This window comes from Leptidea sinapis, chromosome 16 (genome assembly GCF_905404315.1).
Source record: "Leptidea sinapis chromosome 16, ilLepSina1.1, whole genome shotgun sequence".
NCBI lineage: Eukaryota > Metazoa > Arthropoda > Insecta > Lepidoptera > Pieridae > Leptidea > Leptidea sinapis.
The window spans coordinates 13,970,260-13,991,371 of NC_066280.1; the positions used below are offsets into that span (position 1 = coordinate 13,970,260).

The window sequence follows — 21,112 nt, forward strand, 5'->3', positions numbered from 1 at the left end:
TCAAAAAAATACTCACAAGAACATGGTTACTTTTTAATTTATCCCAGTTAATTAAGAACATTCAAATGTTCTTATTATTTCAGCGTTTAGTAGTGTCGCTCAAGTTTTGAATAATTAAATAATATTGATCGTTGTACAGAGAATCTATTTAAAGTGTCTTTAGCCGCAGTCTCAAATCAAGTGTCATGTCGGCTGAAATGGTGATTGTCCGCAATGTCCTTTCGATCTTTTCATAGGGCATTCTAATTTATAATAAACAATTATTATCTAATGTTTAAAACCTAAAAATGATAGAGGAAATAATTATCATTGCGAACATAAAAATAAATTGTATGATAATTAAAGAGAAAATATTGTTTTAGTAAATATGGATGGAGAAATGGACTCAAATAGGCGAAAGAACAATGCAACAAAAATTCAAACCAACTGAACATTGTTAATGTTTTTTTTTTTTTTTTTTTTTTTTTTTTTAATGGAATAGGAGGACAAACGAGCGTACGGGTCACCTGGTGTTAAGTGATCACCGCCGCCCACACTCTCCTGCAACACCAGAGGAATCACAAGAGCGTTGCCGGCCTTTAAGGAAGGTGTACGCGCTTTTCTTGAAGGTACCCATGTCGTATCGTCCCGGAAACACCGCACAAGGAAGCTCATTCCACAGCTTCGTGGTACGAGGAAGAAAGCTCCTTGAAAACCGCACTGTGGAGGACCGCCACACATCCGGATGGTGGGGATGATATCGTAACTTGTGGCGTGTCGTGCGAAGGTGAAATTCGGCGGAAGGAATCAGGTTGAACAGCTCTTCGGAACACTCCCCGTGATAAATGCGGTAGAAGACACACAGTGAAGCGACGTCTCTACGCAACGCCAAGTGATCCAGCCGTTCACAGAGTACTGGGTCCCCGACAATTCGAGCTGCTCTGCGTTGCACGCGGTCAAATGGATCGAGCTGATACTGGGGTGCGCCAGACCAGAGATGACAGCAATACTCCATGTGAGGCCGGACCTGCGCTTTGTAGAGCGCTAGAATGTGGGCCGGCTTGAAGTATTGCCGTGCTCTATTTATGACGCCCAGTTTCTTTGAAGCCAGTTTGGCTTTGCCCTCCAGATGGCCACGGAATTGGCAATTGCTCGAGATTTCGAGACCCAGTATTCCGATACTACGCGAGGCTTTAAGGGAAGTGTTCTCGAAGAGCGGTGATACGGCAAATGGGGTTTTTTTTAGTGGTAAACGCGCAAACTTGAGTCTTCTAGGGGTTAAATTGGACGAGGTTCAACTTACCCCATTCCGCGACCTTCTCGAGAGAGGACTCGATAGAAGACACAAGTTTCACCCGGCACTGGTCGACGTTTTCCCGAGAGAGACCTGCATGGCCCGTGTATACGGCATCACCAGTGCTGTCGTCTGCATAGCAGTGCATGTTGGCGGTGTCCAACATATCATTGATATGCAGAAGAAACAGCGTGGGAGATAGCACACAGCCTTGGGGCACTCCAGCGTTCACGGGCTTGGGATTCGAGCAATAACCGTCGATAACGACCTGTATGCTGCGCCCAGTGAGGAAGCTGGAGGTCCACTTGCATAAGCTCTCGGGAAGCCCAAATGATGGAAGTTTTGCGAGGAGCGCCTTGTGCCATACACGATCAAAGGCCTTCGCTATATCCAGACCAACTGCCAGGCCTTCCCCCTTGCTTTCAATAGCCGCCGCCCATCTGTGTGTTAGGTATACCAGAAGATCGCCAGTCGACCGACCATGGCGAAAGCCGTACTACCGGTCGTTGATCAACTGGTGACCCTCAAGGTATACCAAGAGCTGGCGGTTAATTATGCTCTCCATAATTTTGGAGAGTAGGGAGGTAATAGCAATAGGCCTGTAGTTTGCCGGATCCGAACTGTCTCCTTTTTTTGGGATCGGATGGACAAGGGCTGACTTCCATGAATTCTACGCCTTTTGAATAAGAGTGCCGGAATAAACGCGTTAGCACCGGCGTCAACTCAGGGGCACACGTTCTAAGCACGATTGGAGAAATGCCATCCGGCCCGCTCGACTTCCTGACGACCAACGAAAACAGAGCTCGCCTAACAGTTTTCTGTCGGAACTGTACTTCAGGCATGGAGCTCTGACACCGCGGGATGGTCGGCGGTGTTTTTCCGTTGTCGTCAAGAGTCGAGTTGGAGGAAAAAAGAGTGCACAGGAGATCGGCTTTCACTTTTGCCGTATGGGCCAGGGTGTCATTCCTCATGTGCAACGGCGGCATGGACGGCTGGTTGAAGTTACCAAGAGCAGCTTTCGACAACGACCAGAACTTGCGTGTTCCGGTCGGGTAACTGGAAAGCTGCTCGCCAATTTTGACGACGTGCTTCGATTTCGCACGGGCGATTTGCCGCTTAAAAAATCTGGAGGCACGGTTATATTTCCTCTTCAGAACTTTGCAGTTCGGATCCTTTGAGCCCAGCGCCGCAACCCAAGTTCGATACGCCTGTTTTTTGCACACACAGGGCTGTGATCTGCCACCGATCGGTACTACAGAGCTTGGTATAAAAATATCCATGCCCTGCAGTATCACATCGGCTACTGCAACGGCGCAGGCACTAGGATCATCTGAAAGGAAACAAACCCTGCCCCAAGGGTAGGATGCAAAAAAGGAACGCATCCTATCCCAATCTGCTGACTTGTAGTGCCAAACGCGGCGGGTCGCTGGTGGTCTGCGACGTTGGCGTCGGATAGGCACTACACTCCTGACCAGGCAATGGTCGGACGTTCCGAGAGGGGCGTCGACAGAGACCTGGTAACCATCGGGATGTGTAGTCAGCAGAAGATCTAATAAGGACGGCATGTGGCTATCCACATCCGGGAGCCGCGTCGGCGACTCAACCAATTGGGACAGACCATACGCCAATGCAAAATTATGCACAGATCGCCCTGCGTAGTCTGTGGTACGTGATCCAAGCCATTCGGCATTGTGCCCGTTGAAATCACCCAAGACAACGATTTCAGCGGAGGGGATCTGAGCAAGCACGTCATCAAATGCCGCTTGAACGCAGCCCATGAGGTGATCCGTTTCTGCGTTACCACTATGGGACCTGTAGACACACGCATAGATGCGGACGCGGTCCTCTAAATCTACGCGGAGCCAGAGAGTAGACAGGCCCCTACCCTCAAAATTGCCGAGACGGCGACAGCAGATATCCTCCCTAACGTACACACATACCCCGGCATGAGGCATGAAATTATGCTCAATTTTGTACCCGGGGTACGTTAAATATGACGTATCGCTAGGTCGAGATATCTGCGTCTCCGTAAGGAAACACAAGGCCGGCTGCGCCGTCTCAAGGTGGTGGTGGACGGCGTTTAAGTTGGAGTGAATTCCCCGGATGTTATAAAAGTCCACATTAAGCGTGGAGCGGGGTGCCGTGGTGTTGCTGCCCTGTTTGTCCTGTGACATACGCGGTACTGTGCCCTCCCCAGAATACGAGGGGCAGCCCGAGCGCGAAGGCTCGGGGAGGGATTCTCCGGCTCTACAAGAGCCGGTACCCTCCTGGGGTAATTTATTTTTTAGGACCGCTCTCATATTTTGTTGGGGGGGGGGGGAAGGACGGGGGGGAATGGCCTCCGGTCCTCGACACTAACCTATGCGAAACATAGCGGCACTAGGCCGCTACTTCACGCCGGTATTCTGTGCGAGTGTGGTAAGTAACCCGGACGAGTCTGGCCCGATTGTGCTGACGTCATAAGACAGCAGCGTGACTCTCCCACTTTCAAAAAGCCCGTAGTCGCCTCTTACGACACCCTTGGACCTGGGACTACCCTATTCTTTTTACGCCCCGAGGCAGCACAGGGCTATTTCCCACGTACTTTTTAAATTACACATTATAAATTTATACGATAAAACAGTAAATATTATATTAATGCCGCGACAATGTAAGCGATCTCCAATAAAGTATGAAACTGACGGATCACGAGAAGAAATAAAAATATTGATATTTTTTTATGCCAATATGGGACGAGACGAGTGGGACGTTCAGCTGATGGTAATTGATACGTGCCTACATAAACCTAAAAATTCGGCACCACAATTGCGCTCATCACCTTGAGACATAAGATGTTAAGTCATATTTGCGCAGAAATTCCACTAGCTACGGCGCACTTCAGACCAAAACACAATGATCCTTACACATTACTGCTTCACGGCAGAAAAAGGCGTCTTGTGGTACCCATAATCTAGCCGGCATCCTGTACGAAAAAGCCTTCCACTGGTAAATGCCCTAAGTCGCCTATTACGACACCCTTGGGCCTGGGACTTCCCTATTCTGTTTATGCCCTAGGGAAGCACAGGACAAAATCGAGATGAAGCATACCGATCAAACACAATATGATTTTGATTTCAGTATTATGCAAATAGGCAACTATTAAAAGCATTAATTATTATTAGGTACAAACGTAACCAATGTCATCAATGGCTTAATTGGAATCTGTAATTTGTAAACGAACTACCCACAAAGCATATTTTTGGATAGACAAGTACTTTTAGCACAAGTGCATGTTAGAACTTACATGAATGCGTGATCTACACCAAACCACAGGAAAGGAATTTAAATTTAAGTCGCAGCGACTATCTTAAAAACTGTACTAAAACAGAAAAGCTACACTGCGCCTCCCACTCTAAAAGTAAGCTAGTACGAGAGAGCAAATATACGCATTGTAGACACTTATAGATATCAAAACGATGAAAGCATGACCGATGACACGCTCGGCGACGTGAAGTGCCAATAGAAAACGGCCAATGATCCTGTCGAGGAAGTCCCGTATTAAATGTGATGCTGATATATGATACCGAAATAGACAGGGGAGGGACAGACCACCGGAACTGTTCACTCAACGCGCGAAGCAGTCCGACCTTGATAATAAATCTATGAAAAAATAAGAAGAAAGAACAAACTGCGCGGAGGGAATGATGAATGAACAGATACATGATAGCACTACAAGACAACAATATTTTTTAACTAATATTTTATGAACGAATTTAATTTTAAAATTTATTTGTGTATTAATCCTAGAAGTGAGGGTTGTCACTTTAAAAACATAACAAATTGTTTAGATTTGCAAGAGCGTCATCTCAAGTCAATTTCCTACTATGCAAATACTGGAGTTGAGCAGGTTATCAACAGTAAAGTAGATCCTGTAGATGAAGCGAAAACCTGAGAGTTGAACAAAGCATACAAGATTTTATGACGATAGGTCATTTGAACGGTTAGCTCAATTGGAAGAGCACAAAAACGGGACGTGTCGTTTGAGTCCCGAATCGTTCATAAAAAAAATAATTACAAAAAACTCCTAAGTTAAACTTAGCAACCTACGACCTCAAAGTTGGAGCGAATACGCATCATCAACAAAACCGCTCCATTTTATCTATATCTATATATAAAAATTGCTGTTCATTAGTCTCGTTAAAACTCGAGAACGGCTCGACCGATTTGGCAAATTTTGGTCTTGAATTATTTGTGGAAGTCCAGGGAGGGTTTAAAAGGTGAATAAATATGAAAGTGTTCGGAATTAAATAAAAACAACAATTTTGTTTTTCCTTTGATGTGTCCCCCGTCGTCCGATATTTGTTTTGTATGGACATATTTTCTATGAGAGATTTTATTGACGCACGGTTTGACAGTTCTGCTGTGAAACAATCCCATTACAACAACAGGAGCATATTTTACGAAATAATTCTTGATGTTATGATATATTATTGACAAATTAATAAAAAACATTATTTAATTTATTATATACAGAACAACGTCTGTCGGGTCAACTAGTTTATATATATAAAAGAGAATGTATGTTTGTATGTTCCCTAATAACTCCTAAACTATTCGATCGATCTCAATGAAATCTTTTGTAATACATTCGTTGAAGTTCAAGAAAGGTTTACATAATATATAATTTATATGGCAAAACAACGTTTGCCAGGTCAACTAGTGACAATATAAAAACTAAGATAATTTATACCTCTAGATAGAGTCTCTTGCTGTTAGAAAAACGATAAAAAAAGCGGCCAGGAATATTAGTTTAGTGTGCGTGACAAGATACGTATTACACTCGCGATTTGTATGACACTGTGTTAGTGTGCGTGAATTGCTCAAAATAGAGGTTAGTTCTAAATATAATTTTTCTTATTTTTATTCGACGTTTTCAAAGCTGTCATAGTCTATCTACACGTATAAAATATAATCTAAGCATAAAAATAAATTTGCTTCACCGTCCCGAGTTTAACTGAATCCCAAAACTGGGTTTTGGGACATTTTTTTTTTCTCGTTTATAAACATGACTTGGACTACATTCGCAACTCTTCTCATAATCTCGCTTACTTATAACATTATTAGCTGATGCCCGCGAATTCGTCCGCGTAGATAAAGGGTTTTAATAATAATAAGCAAGTTTGGAATTGAAGATTATATCATGTACTATTCCAGTTCCCGTTTTCGCTCCCGTTCCCAACGTATTATCTATGAATCTTATTTCTAGGATATATCACTATGGCAATGTAAGCCTACTATTGATATAGTTATAGCTTATCGACGTGATTTGGAAACCATGGATTTTTGCGGGATAAAATGTAGCCTATGTCCTTTCCCAAGCTCCAGTCTATAGTTGTACCAAACTTCATCAAAATCCGTTCAATAGCTCCGGGGTAAGAGCGTAACAAACATACATTCACATTTATAATATTAGTAGGGATTATTAGTAGAAATAAAGTAATTTAGTATTATTGAATTTAGCTACGTGTATATATATATATATATATATATATATATATATATATATATATATATATATAACTATAGTATGTAATGTATGTTAGATAATCGTCCTTGTTCCGTGACACGCGTTGTCATACATTATTCATAAATTCTACAGCTCCGAGTCAATAATGTCTTATAACCTCAGGCCATCGTAACTTTATGATTTCATATTCTATTCGAGCGTTCTTTACTCGTGTGAATGAGAGGGTGCGTCGTAGGAGCCTAATACATGACCGAACCATCGGACGTTACAAGTTACGAAGCAGGCAATTAGTTTTAGTTTAATTTGGTTCCGTTATTGTATAACCAAACTTTTATTGAGCACCCACTTATTCAATTTTACCTTACTCTAGATACTAAATACCTACCGTAGGCAGGCTCTAGATTGCGTTATTCGATATACAACTTCAATATTTAAACCTCAAAACGTAGTATTGTCGGACTAAAACGCAACTACAGCTAGTACATACTAGTACGGCGCCTATTTCTGCCGTGAAGCAGAATGTTTAAGCATTACTGGTTTTAACATTTCGGTCTGAAGGGCGCCGTAGTTAGTGAAATTACTAGGCGAATGAGATTAACATCTTATGTCTCAAGGAGACAAGCGCAATAATTGTAGCGCCGCTCAGAATTTTTGGGTTTTTCAAGAATCCTGAACGGCATTGCATTGTTATGGGTAGAGCGTATCAATTACCATCAGCTGAACGTCCTGCTCGTTTCGTTCCCTACTGTCATAAAAAAAAAGTAAGATCTACAGTGCCTACCTTACCACCAGGGGTGTGCAATGGTTTTCTAGCGCCAATTTGTCCTTCGTCGTAGTCGGTACGGTCCGGGCGGTAATAATAATAATTTCGTATGATAGACAATGCGACAACCATCAAAATAATATGGTCCGCTACCAGACCGAGTCTGATAGTTCGGCCGTACCAAATCCGATCACGTATTTACGCTATTAGGCCCGGTTTCCACCAAATCGGAGAGGAGATGCGTTTTGATAACCAATCAGATGTCGTTAAAGGTATAAAAAGGCATTTATTTTCTCAAAATTGATCCCTTTAGAATTCTTTTTGATGTCATTTCTAATAACTACTAGATACTACTACCGCTTCTCTCAGAGCGCCATTTGTTTCCGAAGCGGTAGTAGTATAAGAAATGACATAAAAAATAATTCTAAAGGAATCAATTTTGAGAAAATAAATGCCTTTTGTAACCAAGCTGATATATAGCACGAACAGCTCTCTTTATTTCCAGATCTCCTCTCCGCTTAGCTTCGGTGGAAATAGATCAAGCGGGGAGGAGAGGAGATATCTCATTTTTCTTTGATTTGAGTGCCGTGAGCGAGCAAGCGGCGCGGCAGAGCGGAGATGTGAGATGTCTGTAGCCTTCCCCCGCATCTTCTCCCCGCGTCTCCCACACTTTTCGTTCCTCCGTATTTTTAACCGACATTCGTAGTTTAGCGAAGTATTAACTCAAAAAAATGAGGAGTCTCCAAAAATATTCTTATAGATACATTAACATAATAAAGACGGTAATAAAGTGTTTGTTGTTATTGACGTCAGTTTAAACTATATTTTTTTTTATAAAATTTTCTGTTAGGTTTATTTACATGACGTCATCCTTTCGTAGATATCAGTTGACTCATTTCGACATCTCGCAGCTCACATCTCTGCTACGCACAGCTCATATCTCCTTCCCGCTACGCATCTCCTCTCCGCTTTGGTGAAAATAACCTGACCGCAGTTTAGAAAAAATTATAATAGAAGCCTCAATATCACTTTTAAGGACCTATCCGTAGACCCCACACGTGTGGATTTGATGAAAAAAATTTTTTGAGTTTCAGTTCTAAGCTATCAACAGAATAGTTCTCATAGTGTGGTAATAGTGGCTGTGACATACACTGAGAGACAGTCACACATGAGGAATCTATAACGATTCCGTTTTTTGCCATTTGGCAACGGTACCCTAAAAAAGAGCCCTTATAGTCTGTCCGTTTTTCAAAACCCTTGTGACTTGTGCTTACGGAACATGTTGTCAAAATAATTTGAAATAATTTTAAACTTAGAAAACTTGACGTCCCTTGCTGCCTCGTCCCCGTCCTATGCTGTCCAGCATCTAACAGCTCAGTTCTATATTCAATCATAATTCTGAATTGGCCATCCGTGACTGATATTTTACTCTACGGAAAGTTTTAGTGACATTTTTTCAATTCACCTATGGGGTTAACGTTTACGTGTTTAAATTGGTATTTATATAAACTGAACAGATTTTCCAACATACCAGCGCTCTCCGTACTATGTAGATTTAGAAATTAAGGTAGAACAAAATATATTGGAATGAAGATATATTCTAAGGAATCTTAAATTAGATATCAGAAACTTAAAACGACCGAAAATCAACCCAAAGAGAGATACGGTAATTTATATATGTATATATAACAAAGAATTCTGTTCAATTGATTACTTTTCAGGGTCGATACAGAAGTTGATTGAACAAATTAAGAAAATGTATTAGTTTTAATTTATTCTCATTAGTATTAAATAATATTGCATCTCTTTATTTACTTAAAAATGTATGCTATTATTATTAATATTATCACTAAAATAAAATTTATTATTTTCATTACAAATAGGTACTTTTAAATTGTAATTAATTTGCTCGCACTTTTCTATGTACTATTTAATTTTGGAAACTTTTATTGGTCAGTGATTTATATTTTAAGTTTTATTTTTTAAGTGTATTAAGTGTTACCTACTGTTTGTTTCCCGAATAAAATAAAATAAATTATTATTAGAGTTAGACCGATTCTTGGACATTGCAACATTGCTTTATTATTCTAAAATAAAATATTTTTTTCTAAAATAAGCCACGGTTACTCCTTATTACATCAGCTACCCACCAATAAAAGTCGCGTCAAAATCGGTCCATCATTTCAGAGATTAGCCGGCACAAACAGACAGACAGACTAAATTTAAAAAAAAAATATTTTGGTGTATGTACCGTACCGTATACATATTCATTTACATGTATTAAAAAACGGATATTTCAATATTACAAACAGACACTCTAATTTTATTTATATGTATAGATGTATAGATAAACTAGCCGTTCCCGCTGGCGAATTTCAAAAGGAAATAAATTAAATTTTATTCAACTTATTACAAATACAATAAAAAAATAAGTAGCCATAAACCATCTAGGATAAATTTCGCATCGAATGGTGGATTTACTACTTTTCATGTGGATACGATCAGTGGTTAAGGCGTGATTGAGTCTCAAGTAAAGACCATTTTCATTATATTATATAGGTATACTAGTGGACCCAACAGACGTTGTCAACCAATCTCAAATTCAATGAAACAAACAAAAAATCATCAAAATCGGCCCAGCCGTTTAGGTGGTAGTTTATTTGAGAATCTAAACCATTCTCGAATCCACCTGAAGACACACACCAATCTCAAATTCACTGGAACACAAAAAAATATCATCAAAATCGGTCCAGCCGTTTAGGAGGTAGTTCAATTGTGAATCTAAACCATCCTCGAATCCCCTTGAACTCACACAAAAAATTTCATCAAAATCGGTACAGCCGTCAAGGAGGAGTTCAGTGACATACACAAGCACACAAGAAATATATATATAAGAATACTTCTCATAAACCAAGATCCCACAATCATGGAGTTTTCTACGATACAGCGCATATCCCTTGTCATTGTGGATAGTCTCTTTAATAGCATTTCCTTGTAATCTAATATTTCATTCCCAAGTATGTCAGTTTCAAAAATGCTCGAACAAATGTTAATAGATTATTATTTATCAAGTGCCTAAAAGTTTAATGGTTTTATCTTCGATAGTGACGAATTTCCACACAAACTGCCATCCACTATTTCAACCCCTCCATTTATTTATTTTTTGCAATATAAGGGCCACCTTAGGACATGGGCCACCATGTCCTATTTCAAGCTCTAGTCTATCTCTGTACTGAATTTCTGAAAGCGTAACAAACAAACTTACATTCACATTTATAATATTTGTAGGCATGTCAAAAATACCCCTAAGTATCTTATATCTTTAAACGAGCAATTCTTGTATATATATAATCTGAATCTCGGAAACGGCTACAACGATTTTCATAAAATTTATTTATAAATAGATCTAGCTAGGTTTCAATTTAAAAAAATACATTTATCGTGTTTTAATGAGAAACAGCTACAATAACATTAGAATACAAAGGTAAATTTCGCCACTATATACTAGACTATAATAGCTCAGATGGGAAATTGGGTGATCCGGAAAGCAGAAGACACCGGTTCGAACCCAGATGTCCTATTAGTTTTTTTTTGTTTAAGCTTTGTACATTCTTAAAAATGCGAGCAAGGCTCGGTCGTCCGGATATTATATATTAAAATACCAAAGTTTATCAAGTTTATATAAAGTTATAAAAGCACAATAGTCCTATTACGACACTTGAATCTAATAATTTTAATGAAAGACGCCCTTTTCCATGAAGATGTTCCGAATTGACATTGGCTTTGAATAAAGTGGTACAATAGGACCTGTTTTAGCCTGTTGTGGAGGCTTTCAGCTACATCATTATGATGTAATAATAGTTACAATGGCTATGAGGTGTGAATGACTTGCTGTTCTATTTGTATGGAACACCTAATTTGACTGATGTGTACATAATCTTGAACTTGACGAACACATTCTTAGCAATATACTAGAATAGAATCTGCTTGTTCGTTTGTGTAATTTTCTTGAAGGTCAAGGTAAAAAGATGAAATTGGTACATAATTATGATAGAGCCAGTCAATTGTCAATCATACTTGCGATGTAAAATAACCTTGCACAAGAAGGGTTTCGTATCACTTTAGATTCCTAAATACTTTCTTAAAAGAAACTATTTTTTTTCCACCTTGATGGAAAGCTCGCATTTAGCTCCTGGTACGAGGGACAAAAGTGGCCGATTCTCTCCCGGCAAGACGGCACTAATGCGCATGCGACTATATCACTTTACCTCCCTGTTACCTGGCAACCATATGTTTATTAAATAAAATAATATAATTATATGATAAGAAGATACACAATATAAGTCTATTTTTTATTAATTTTGAAACAACGCCTAATTCCTATTAAAAATGAACTCAGATAACTAGTGATAGTGAATTAGATAGAGAAGAAATAGTTAGAAATTAAAAGCAAGAAGGACATACTATTACAAAACATTTGCTTAATATATGTATTTATATACTTATAATAATGCATTATGTATTTTTAAACTAAAAAAAAAATTTACAAGACGGGTGCTCGGAGGTTTTGTTTTCTCAGATACCTTATTATCTTAAAATAATATTTAATTTATTCATCTGACGTTTCGTAATTTATTTGCCTGTAGTAACGGTAAGTAAGAATATATATTTATTCCAATTATTAAGAAATAAATACTTTACAAAAATTTACTTTTTCCCTAATCCATATTATGTAATTATTTGGTCTTCTGCAGGCCTCGTCTATATCTTAATAAACATTAATAATAATTTTGTAAAACCAGCGTCAGCTAGGCCGCCATATTCAACTAAGGTTGAGATCTACAGAGCGTACTTAGACTTTGCTCAGACTTTACTTATGTAAAACTAAGATGTTGCGATTGACTTTTGCAATTGTCAAGCGAACTTGACTTTTCCAATTGGGCTGTCTTCTTAAGATCAGCATAATTTTAGATGTCAAAATGCATTACATTCAAGCATTTGCTTCGTAGACCAAGTATAGTAACTAAACATCGATTTGGGTCCTTCGATTCTACTTCCTTAAAATTGTCACTGATGTTGAATAAATAGTGGATATTTCACACGTTTCACAACATAAATATATCTTTTTATAGACGCAAATAAAAGTAAACAAAATATCTGTGTAGCGCCGTCAAGTTTGTTTAGCACACCGGGTGTGCTGACCTTGAAACCACCAGCACGCATGGCGAAACAAAAAATCTAATCACTCTATATCATTTCTTTTCATAAGACTCGCATAAGTTTTTTCTTTTTAGTCTAGTTACTATACTTGGTCTATGCTTTGCTTGTACTTAAGACTTTTCTAAGTACGCTCTATCTTAAAAAAATGCTCTATACATCTTAGCCTAATACTCGACATGCTGCAAAGGCGACGATCAAAGATACTGCAAATACTACGTAATAAGTGGCGGGACTACCTAAGTCATTTGACATAAGTTTTAAATAGTAGTAATTACAGTATAGCGATTGGCGACGAAGTATAATCCGGTTAAGTTTGAAAGCGAACAGTTGCTTAAAACGTAGTGGATCTCGGCTATCTCCGTTTTTTACAAGATTATAGCCGTCGTTTGTCAATCTATCAATGACTGCACGTTTCTAACTTAATATGTAATGTGTTGCAACAAACATACTCAAACGTCAAATAGTCAATGCCTTACACGAGTAAGTCAAAATAGTAAATGTAAATTAATACAAAAGTTATTGAGTACAGTAGCTGCATCATCCACACACACCGTAAATAAATAAAGGTATTCTGTGAGCATTTTATAAGCGATTATAAATAAATATATATATACTTAATAACTTTTAAAAATCTGAAACCGAGTCTCCGGCAACAGTCCTGCACATCATCCTACCACAAGTAGCGCCCGTTCACGCGCATGACGCATGGGCCAGCCATCGCCTCCCTCAACCATATTTTAGGGAAGGGGACGACCCATCCCATGTCGCCGCCACAAGCAGTGACATTTAAGCGAGTTACGATTTTTATCTCAAGTTAGAGAGTTTCGCTAGGCTAGCGACTATATAAATAGTGTTGTTCAATCTTCGGTATGTCTTACGTCACTTGTGCGCACCTTACACGCTTAAGGATTAGGTGACAAAATATATTTGCTACAGTCTACACTATTTGGACACTTGCGAGTTCTTCTGAACGAGGTCACAACCGGTATGGTTAAAATTAGTCAATGCCCATACCGAGGTCTATCAAAAGTATCTAATATATAAAATTCCCGTGTCGCGGTGTATATAGTTAAATTCTTCCGAAAGGGCTTGACCGATTCTCATGAAATTTTGTGTGCATATTGGGTAGGTCTGTGTACCCATAAAAGTTAAGTAGTAGTCCTCCTAAATTTTTATTTTTAGATATTTTTTTTATGATACAACATTAAAAAATAAACATACAACCCTAAATTTTCAACCCTCTACGATCAACCCCTATTTTGTATCGCGATTTTTTTAATTATTCTGTTCCGTTTACAGATCCGCTAATTGTAGTACTTATTTATTTATTTATTTAGATTCACCAGTGGTAATTACAATAATACATTTATAATTATTATGTTAATTTACAAGGGTCTTATTACTAAATGCATTACCTTGTATGGTGAATACCGCATGCTAAATTATGTGTGAAATAGTTTCATAAAATAAGTATAAATTATAAAACAACCATTCTATAATGTAATGAAATTAAATTAATAAAACAAATCCAGAATACTTATAAATTATTTATTCACTATACATTTTTTTTACATTTTTGCGAAACCTTGGCAACGAATTACTGAAACTAGTACGATAAAAATGATGTACAATATATTTCGTAGGTCTGACAGTCGGTCGTCATCAATTTTATATACCCCAAAAATTTTTAATTTTTCAATTTTATTTTATTACTTTATACGGCAATACAACATTTGCTGAGTCAGCTAGTATCTAAAAAAGATACAAGCTTCTATCTGTAATGGCCTCCATTATATATTACTAGCTGACCCGACAGGCGTTCTGTACGTATTAAATAAAATACTGTTTTTTATGGATTTGTCTATAATATTTCATAACATCAATAATAATTGCGTAAAATATGCTCCCTATTGTTACAATGAAATTGTTTCACAGCAGAACTGTCAAACAGTGCATCAATAAATTCTCTCATAGACAATATGTCATGAATGTATGTATGAGTTAAGAATGTAAATCATATAATAAAAAGTACCTGGATGACCGAGCCTTGCTCGGATTATTAAGAAGGTCCAAAATTTGAACAAAAATAACTAACAGGACATCTGGAGTCGAACTGGGGTCTTCTGCTTTCCGGATTACCCAATGTCCCATCTGAGCTATTATAGTCTTGTATATAGCAAAATTGAAACCTAGCTAGATCGATATCTCACCCACGAAACTACATGTATACTTTAGTATGCTTTGCTTATTTTTTGAATTTATGAAATTTATTCATTAAAATCGTTGGAGCCGTTTCCGAGATTCTGATTATATAAATATTTATATACAAGAATTGCTCGTTTAAACATTAAGATATCTAAATCATTATATTTCCATATTTTACCTTTTACGTCTATTAAATTAAATTTATTATTATATCAAGCCATACATCTAAACCCATCAAATAACTCAAATATTACTTCGTTTACCTACTCTGTCAATACTTCATCCTTCATCTAACTGTCAAATACAACCTTCATTCATTCACTATATTCTACTTCAACGACTTGCACAGGACACCTGAACTACACAAGAAACTATAATTGTATCTAATCCTGTTAAGACAGACGAATATACACCTTTAAGAAGATATCAACCTTTCTTTTGTTCATCGCGAACAAGTAGTCAAGTTTTTTATACTGAATAAGAAACGAGACTATGCGATAACACGCCACAGCGCATAACAATGCAAAATTTTCCAAACATCCTAAAGCGTGGGTTACTACAATACGACAAACAATGAGCTTAAAGTAACTTCTACTGCAGCTCTGCTTTTTCTAAACATCTGAAATCAGCAGATTTATCGGCCGATAATGGTCTTAGATTAAGAATTGGTCTCCGCTGCGCTTCAACTAGATACCGCACTACCTAAGAACAATAGCTTTTTTCATTACGGCAACTATTAGATGCTTGTGTGCGTGGCATCTGACAAATTTTGTAACATACGCTTCGTGTTATTTTACATTAAAATTAATAAAATACAAAATACTTACTGATTATATGCGATCCCAGTGTCTTACTTATTTCTTGTAGTATTATTTTTACAAAGGTTTAGTACGCAACCCGGCATTTTAGTTTCAATTATTAGCATAGTTTAACAGAACATGTGCCACGTCAACGTCACACATTGTATGAGACAGGTTTTAGTACGTCCACTTGGGCGTAGTATTAGTTGCCGCAATTTTCGCCTTCGGTATGAAGTTGGAGCGCAGCGGAGACCAATCCTTAATCTAAGATATGATAGATTATGTAAGCGTAACCATAACGAAACATTTAACAGCAAAAATTCAATGTAAGCAAACCCTGCAAATATTAATCTTTAGTAATAATAATACAGTTGTTTAAAGTGGGGTTCGTGCGACTTGATGGCGCCTGTTAATACCCGGCAGGTATATACTGGGGTGACTTTTTACAAATACTGATTCATGGTATATGGTATTTATTGATTTTGTATTACCACCGCCGGGAATCCTGCTTGATAGTGATTGAAAGTCATTGCGATAGATAAGATACATCATTGACTTACGGCCGTTCCCAATATACTCTATCTACAAATAGAGATATATTACTACCTTCTACTGTCAGTAATTAGCTGTCAATAATCTGAAGCTGTCCCAATATATCCGATAAGTCACTCTTATCGCCTTATATTGGGACGCGTGAATTGAAATTTCCATACAAACTTCGATCGCTGGTAAGCTATACGTCGTCCCTTTCGGCAGAAAGCGTATACGGATAAGGTGAGTTACCGTCGATAAGTTTATTGGCACAGAAAAGTCAACGATAGTTACGATTTTTATCTCAAGTAAGAGATGACTGAATATTGGGAACGGCCGTAAGTTGAGCAATCATAGTAAGAGTAAATATATGTTTCCTTCAACCGTAGATATCTATCGTTGAATAATTTGCACGTGTGCGGTATTGCAATACGGCTTCACATCTTACGCCACCGACACACGAGCGTCGAGCACGAAATACAACAATAAACTTAGGTAACACTTTTACTGATAAATACGACTGTGTTGCTATACATTTTAGTGTTAATACAATTGATTCATATTAAACGTTTTTCATTTACACCAATATTTTATTAGCAGCCTGCATGGTGTGAGAAATAGAAACTTTTCGGCATAAAAATAATCAAATTAGAAGGCTGTGAAATTTTTACTTCATACAGTTCAATTTAAATAAGAGTTCCAAGCCAAACTATAGATTTAAAAATTTAAAAAGTTATAATAGACTGAGTTTTTTTTATGTTAATAAGGGACGAGACGAGCAGGATATTCAGCTGATGGTAATTGATACGACCTGCCCATTACAATACAGTGCCACTCAGGATTACTGATAATCCCAAAAATTCTGAGTGGCACTACAATTGCGATCGTCACCTTGAGACATAAGATGTTGAGTCTCATTTGCCCAGTAATTTCACTAGCTATGGCACCCTTCAGACTGAAAAACAATAATTCTTATACATTATTGCTTCACCGCAGAAATAGGAGCCGTTTTGGTACCCATAATCTAGCCAGCATCCTGTGCAAAGGAGCCTCCCACTGGTGTGTAAGTATATTTCTAGCACTATAACAACTGCAACACATTAGTGTGTTAGCTGTGGTGCTTCTTAACTAATCAGTCTAAACTTCAAGATGATTAAACAATCTAAGCAAGAGAGTTTAATGTTTAACTTAAAATGATAATACTCTATTACTTAGGTTTAACAGATATTTATTTATGAAACCAATATTTATCACAACATACCTGACTGCAACTCTGACACTGGATTCGTCACTTGACATTGTTGCATTTATATTTCTGAAACAATTCATTGACATATTATTATGTGTCTTATACATTCACAAAATATTATGTAAAAGTAATTAATGTATTTGAATTGGTATCTTCGATGAAGAAATAGATTTCTTTAATTTACTCTCAGTAAAGACAATTATTATTAATATTATATGTAAACACACTGCATAAAAACATTATTTTGGACTGACAAAGGGTTTGATCATCTTTTTCAACAAAATGAAACATTTTAAAAATTTTAAATTAACAGTTATAAATATCATGGTTTTGAATACAGTTAGCTCTTATAATATGATATTCGTTGTGATTTGAGGAGTTCCATTAGCATTATGCTTGTAGCAATGTCAAAATATTGGGAGACTAGGAAATCCTGAAATCATAGAACATATCACACACTAGTACTCACAGAATACTAATTAGGTAACAAAAATAGTTATTAATTCAAAATGTATAATTAAACAATAAATTCATTGTTTAACTGAATCTTGAATAGTTTTAGAAAGTTTTCTTTATAATGATCCTTTCAACTCTATATGATTGTTACACAATAATAGTTTTTAACAAAAAGATATAGTTGTAATTTCAATTGTGCTTTAATGTAATTGTTATTCATTTAGAGTAAATAATATGTTTATAATGTTCCTTATGAAATGAGTCTTACATTTTATAATAGTATGTCGCTTCTCTAGCAAATAGTACAGATGTGTAATATTTTAATAATTGTGATCCTTATATCTAGGGGTCCTGGTGATCTGTAATACAGTGTATACCTACTTCAGACACCAGATCCTCACAAAATACCAGCTATTAAAAATATAACACTAATAAATTTATAGGTAAAACAGTACAGTTTTACCTAAAAATTGTTTTTGTGAGGAGAATATAAATAGATATATTATTATTATTACTAATATCTATCAATACTATATATATCTCACAGTCAACTAAGGCAAGTAAGTATATTTTTAAACATATTATATCAACTACTTATATGGTTTCAGAAACATCAGCCTATAAATATCATATAATATACTAATTATGCTGCAGGAAAGGCAAAAAAACAACAAAATTTTATGAACGATACGGGACTCAAACCCACTGTGCCGGTGCTCTAACCAACTGAGCTAACTGTTTGAGTATCATATTGTTATAAAATCCTGAATGCTTTGTTCAACTCTTAGATTGTGGCTTTATCCACAGGATCTACTTTGATAACCTGCTCAACCCTCTCAATATCTCTCAACTCATATATAGGGTATTTATGTTTTGTTGGCATATATACTAAGAAAAGGTAAAAGATCTATAATGTTTCTATTAAAATGGCATATTGTTAGTAGGTAGTTATACAATTTATAAAACTAAATTGTTAAAATCATGTATCCCTATAGTAAAAAAGTACCTTAAATTATTATCAGATAGCTCAGACCAGAATTTTATTATAACATAGACTACATCAACAACAAATTATTAAGTACTAATTGATTTATTAAATTTCTGTGTTTTGTGTAAAATACATATATATAAAAATGAAGACACATTGGCTAGGGACATAAATCAATGATATATAGGTAATTGTCATGATAAGGAAAAAATAAATTATAAAATATTATTTCGAGAACAATGTTTTCTTTTCGCTTTAAATAAAATTTAATTATTCTTAGTTGGATATTATTTAAAGCTTAATTAGTAGCAATTTAACTTTCTATGTTCATGCACTAGATATTTTGAATGATAAAGATAATATGTTCGTAACCATTCATATTTCAAGTGAAAATCTAAGATAAGAGATAATTCAAACTTTAAGTATCTCTAGCTTTCCAGTCAAGACCTATAAAATTTTCGTTTTGATCATAATAGTAAATTTTTTACTTACAAAACACGTGAAAAAGCTTTTATCTTCAGAACATCGTTTTCTTTTGATTTCCGGCACGAAAGATACGCTAAATAGACACATTAAACTTAGATTTAACATCCATCTTTCACCGTTGAAACAATACTAATAAAATGCGACAATCCGAACTTAAACAAATTTATTATGAACTTTATCACCACATTTTTATCACGTTGTATAAAGTTATGTTTGTAAATAAAGGGATCAGATAATACACGACAATCACATTCCGCTAGCAATAAATTATTGACAGCGAAATTAATTAAATACACAACCACCTGATTGACTCGCATGAGCGAGTTTAAATTTGAATTTTGATGTTTTAAAAGTCAAAACAACAGTTTGACAACTGTCATATCAATTTTACATCTTGTCAATGTCAAGTGACATTTATATGTCAAAGAAGAGATTTATGTCAACATCAGGTGGAATGTAAATAATTGTGAGTTGAAAGATAATATTAATGTTAAATTTACTTTGTATATTTTTTGTGTTGTTATGAAATAAATGCATAATTTACTTTCCTAGATATTATATTTGTTTACATAGGGTACAAAATTAATATTATATTACCACAAATTAGAATTATTAAAACTATGCAGAGCCACCTATCTTTTTGATTACCTTCTGCTAACGTAGCGCGTAACAGAACTTGTAACGTAGTACGTTGAACTGAGCATATAGTACCAATACGTCAGAACAGATGGCGCTGTTAACATAAATGTCTAATATATTAAGGTATGTAATAACACAGAATAGGGATGGATACATAAGAATAAATAAACAAAATAATAACTTAATCAACCAATAAGCCTAACTATTGGGTATAAAACAAAACCACAATATTATTAATATTAAGCCCTATAAGGGTGCGACCCTTCAGGTAAGACACCCAAGAAGCTGACAAGGTGGCCTCTTTGAATTGCCAAACTTATTCTTTGGCAAAGGTATGTGCCAGCTCCCGGGTCACCTGCCCAATGTATAAGACTCTTTAATTATTTAATTAAGGGTTTGCGCTAGTATGTATATATTCCTAAGTATGTATACCAAGTATGCATCTATATTATATACTATAAAACAAATTGACCAAATAGTTAAAAAAAATCTCTACAAGTTTGTAAAGCTGGTGCCAATCATTACGATATATATTTGCCTTAGTTAGTCATTAGTTCCTAATCTAAAAAAAAATGTTCTAGAGAGTATTTTACTTTAAGTATCTACCTACGGCTACTGGCTAAAGTTTACAGTTTTCAAATTAACAATTTTTGAAATTTGAAATTAACATCAATTCTTGCCTTATCGACGATATATGAAAATGAGTCGCCCAAATGGGTCGGTTACGAACAAACATACAGGTGAAGCTAATAAAAGCGTATAAAAACTCAGCCGACTATCCCGCGGTTTCAGAGCTCTCGTCTGAAGTTCAGGTAAGGTGTTTTCCTTGGACGTTAACTAATTATCTAAATACAACATTTAACTGACGCTTAATCTAATTTTATTGTAAAAATTAATCTGAACTTAAATCGGTACAAAATAGTTATATTTTACAAAGATGGCGCAAGTATGAAAGGTGTTATCGTAGAATGTTTTCTTAACGTCCCAACACTTACG

General features: G+C 36.3%; 1 protein-coding gene across 2 annotated transcripts in view; it reads right to left on the reverse strand.

The window, feature by feature from the left end:
• The window catches only part of LOC126968639 (kinesin-like protein KIF21A), a 128,935-nt gene extending 109,148 nt beyond the window's left edge, over positions 1 to 19,787 (reverse strand). For both annotated transcript variants that reach the window (XM_050813658.1, XM_050813657.1), the window contains exons 1-2: positions 19,484 to 19,787; positions 17,560 to 17,613 (exon numbers count right to left, since the gene is read on the reverse strand). In XM_050813658.1, the coding sequence (XP_050669615.1) occupies positions 17,560 to 17,597 (38 nt within the window). In that variant the 5' untranslated portion in view covers positions 17,598 to 17,613; positions 19,484 to 19,787. The remainder of the gene's footprint in view (positions 1 to 17,559; positions 17,614 to 19,483) is intronic.
• Between the last annotated feature and the right edge of the window lie 1,325 nt (positions 19,788 to 21,112).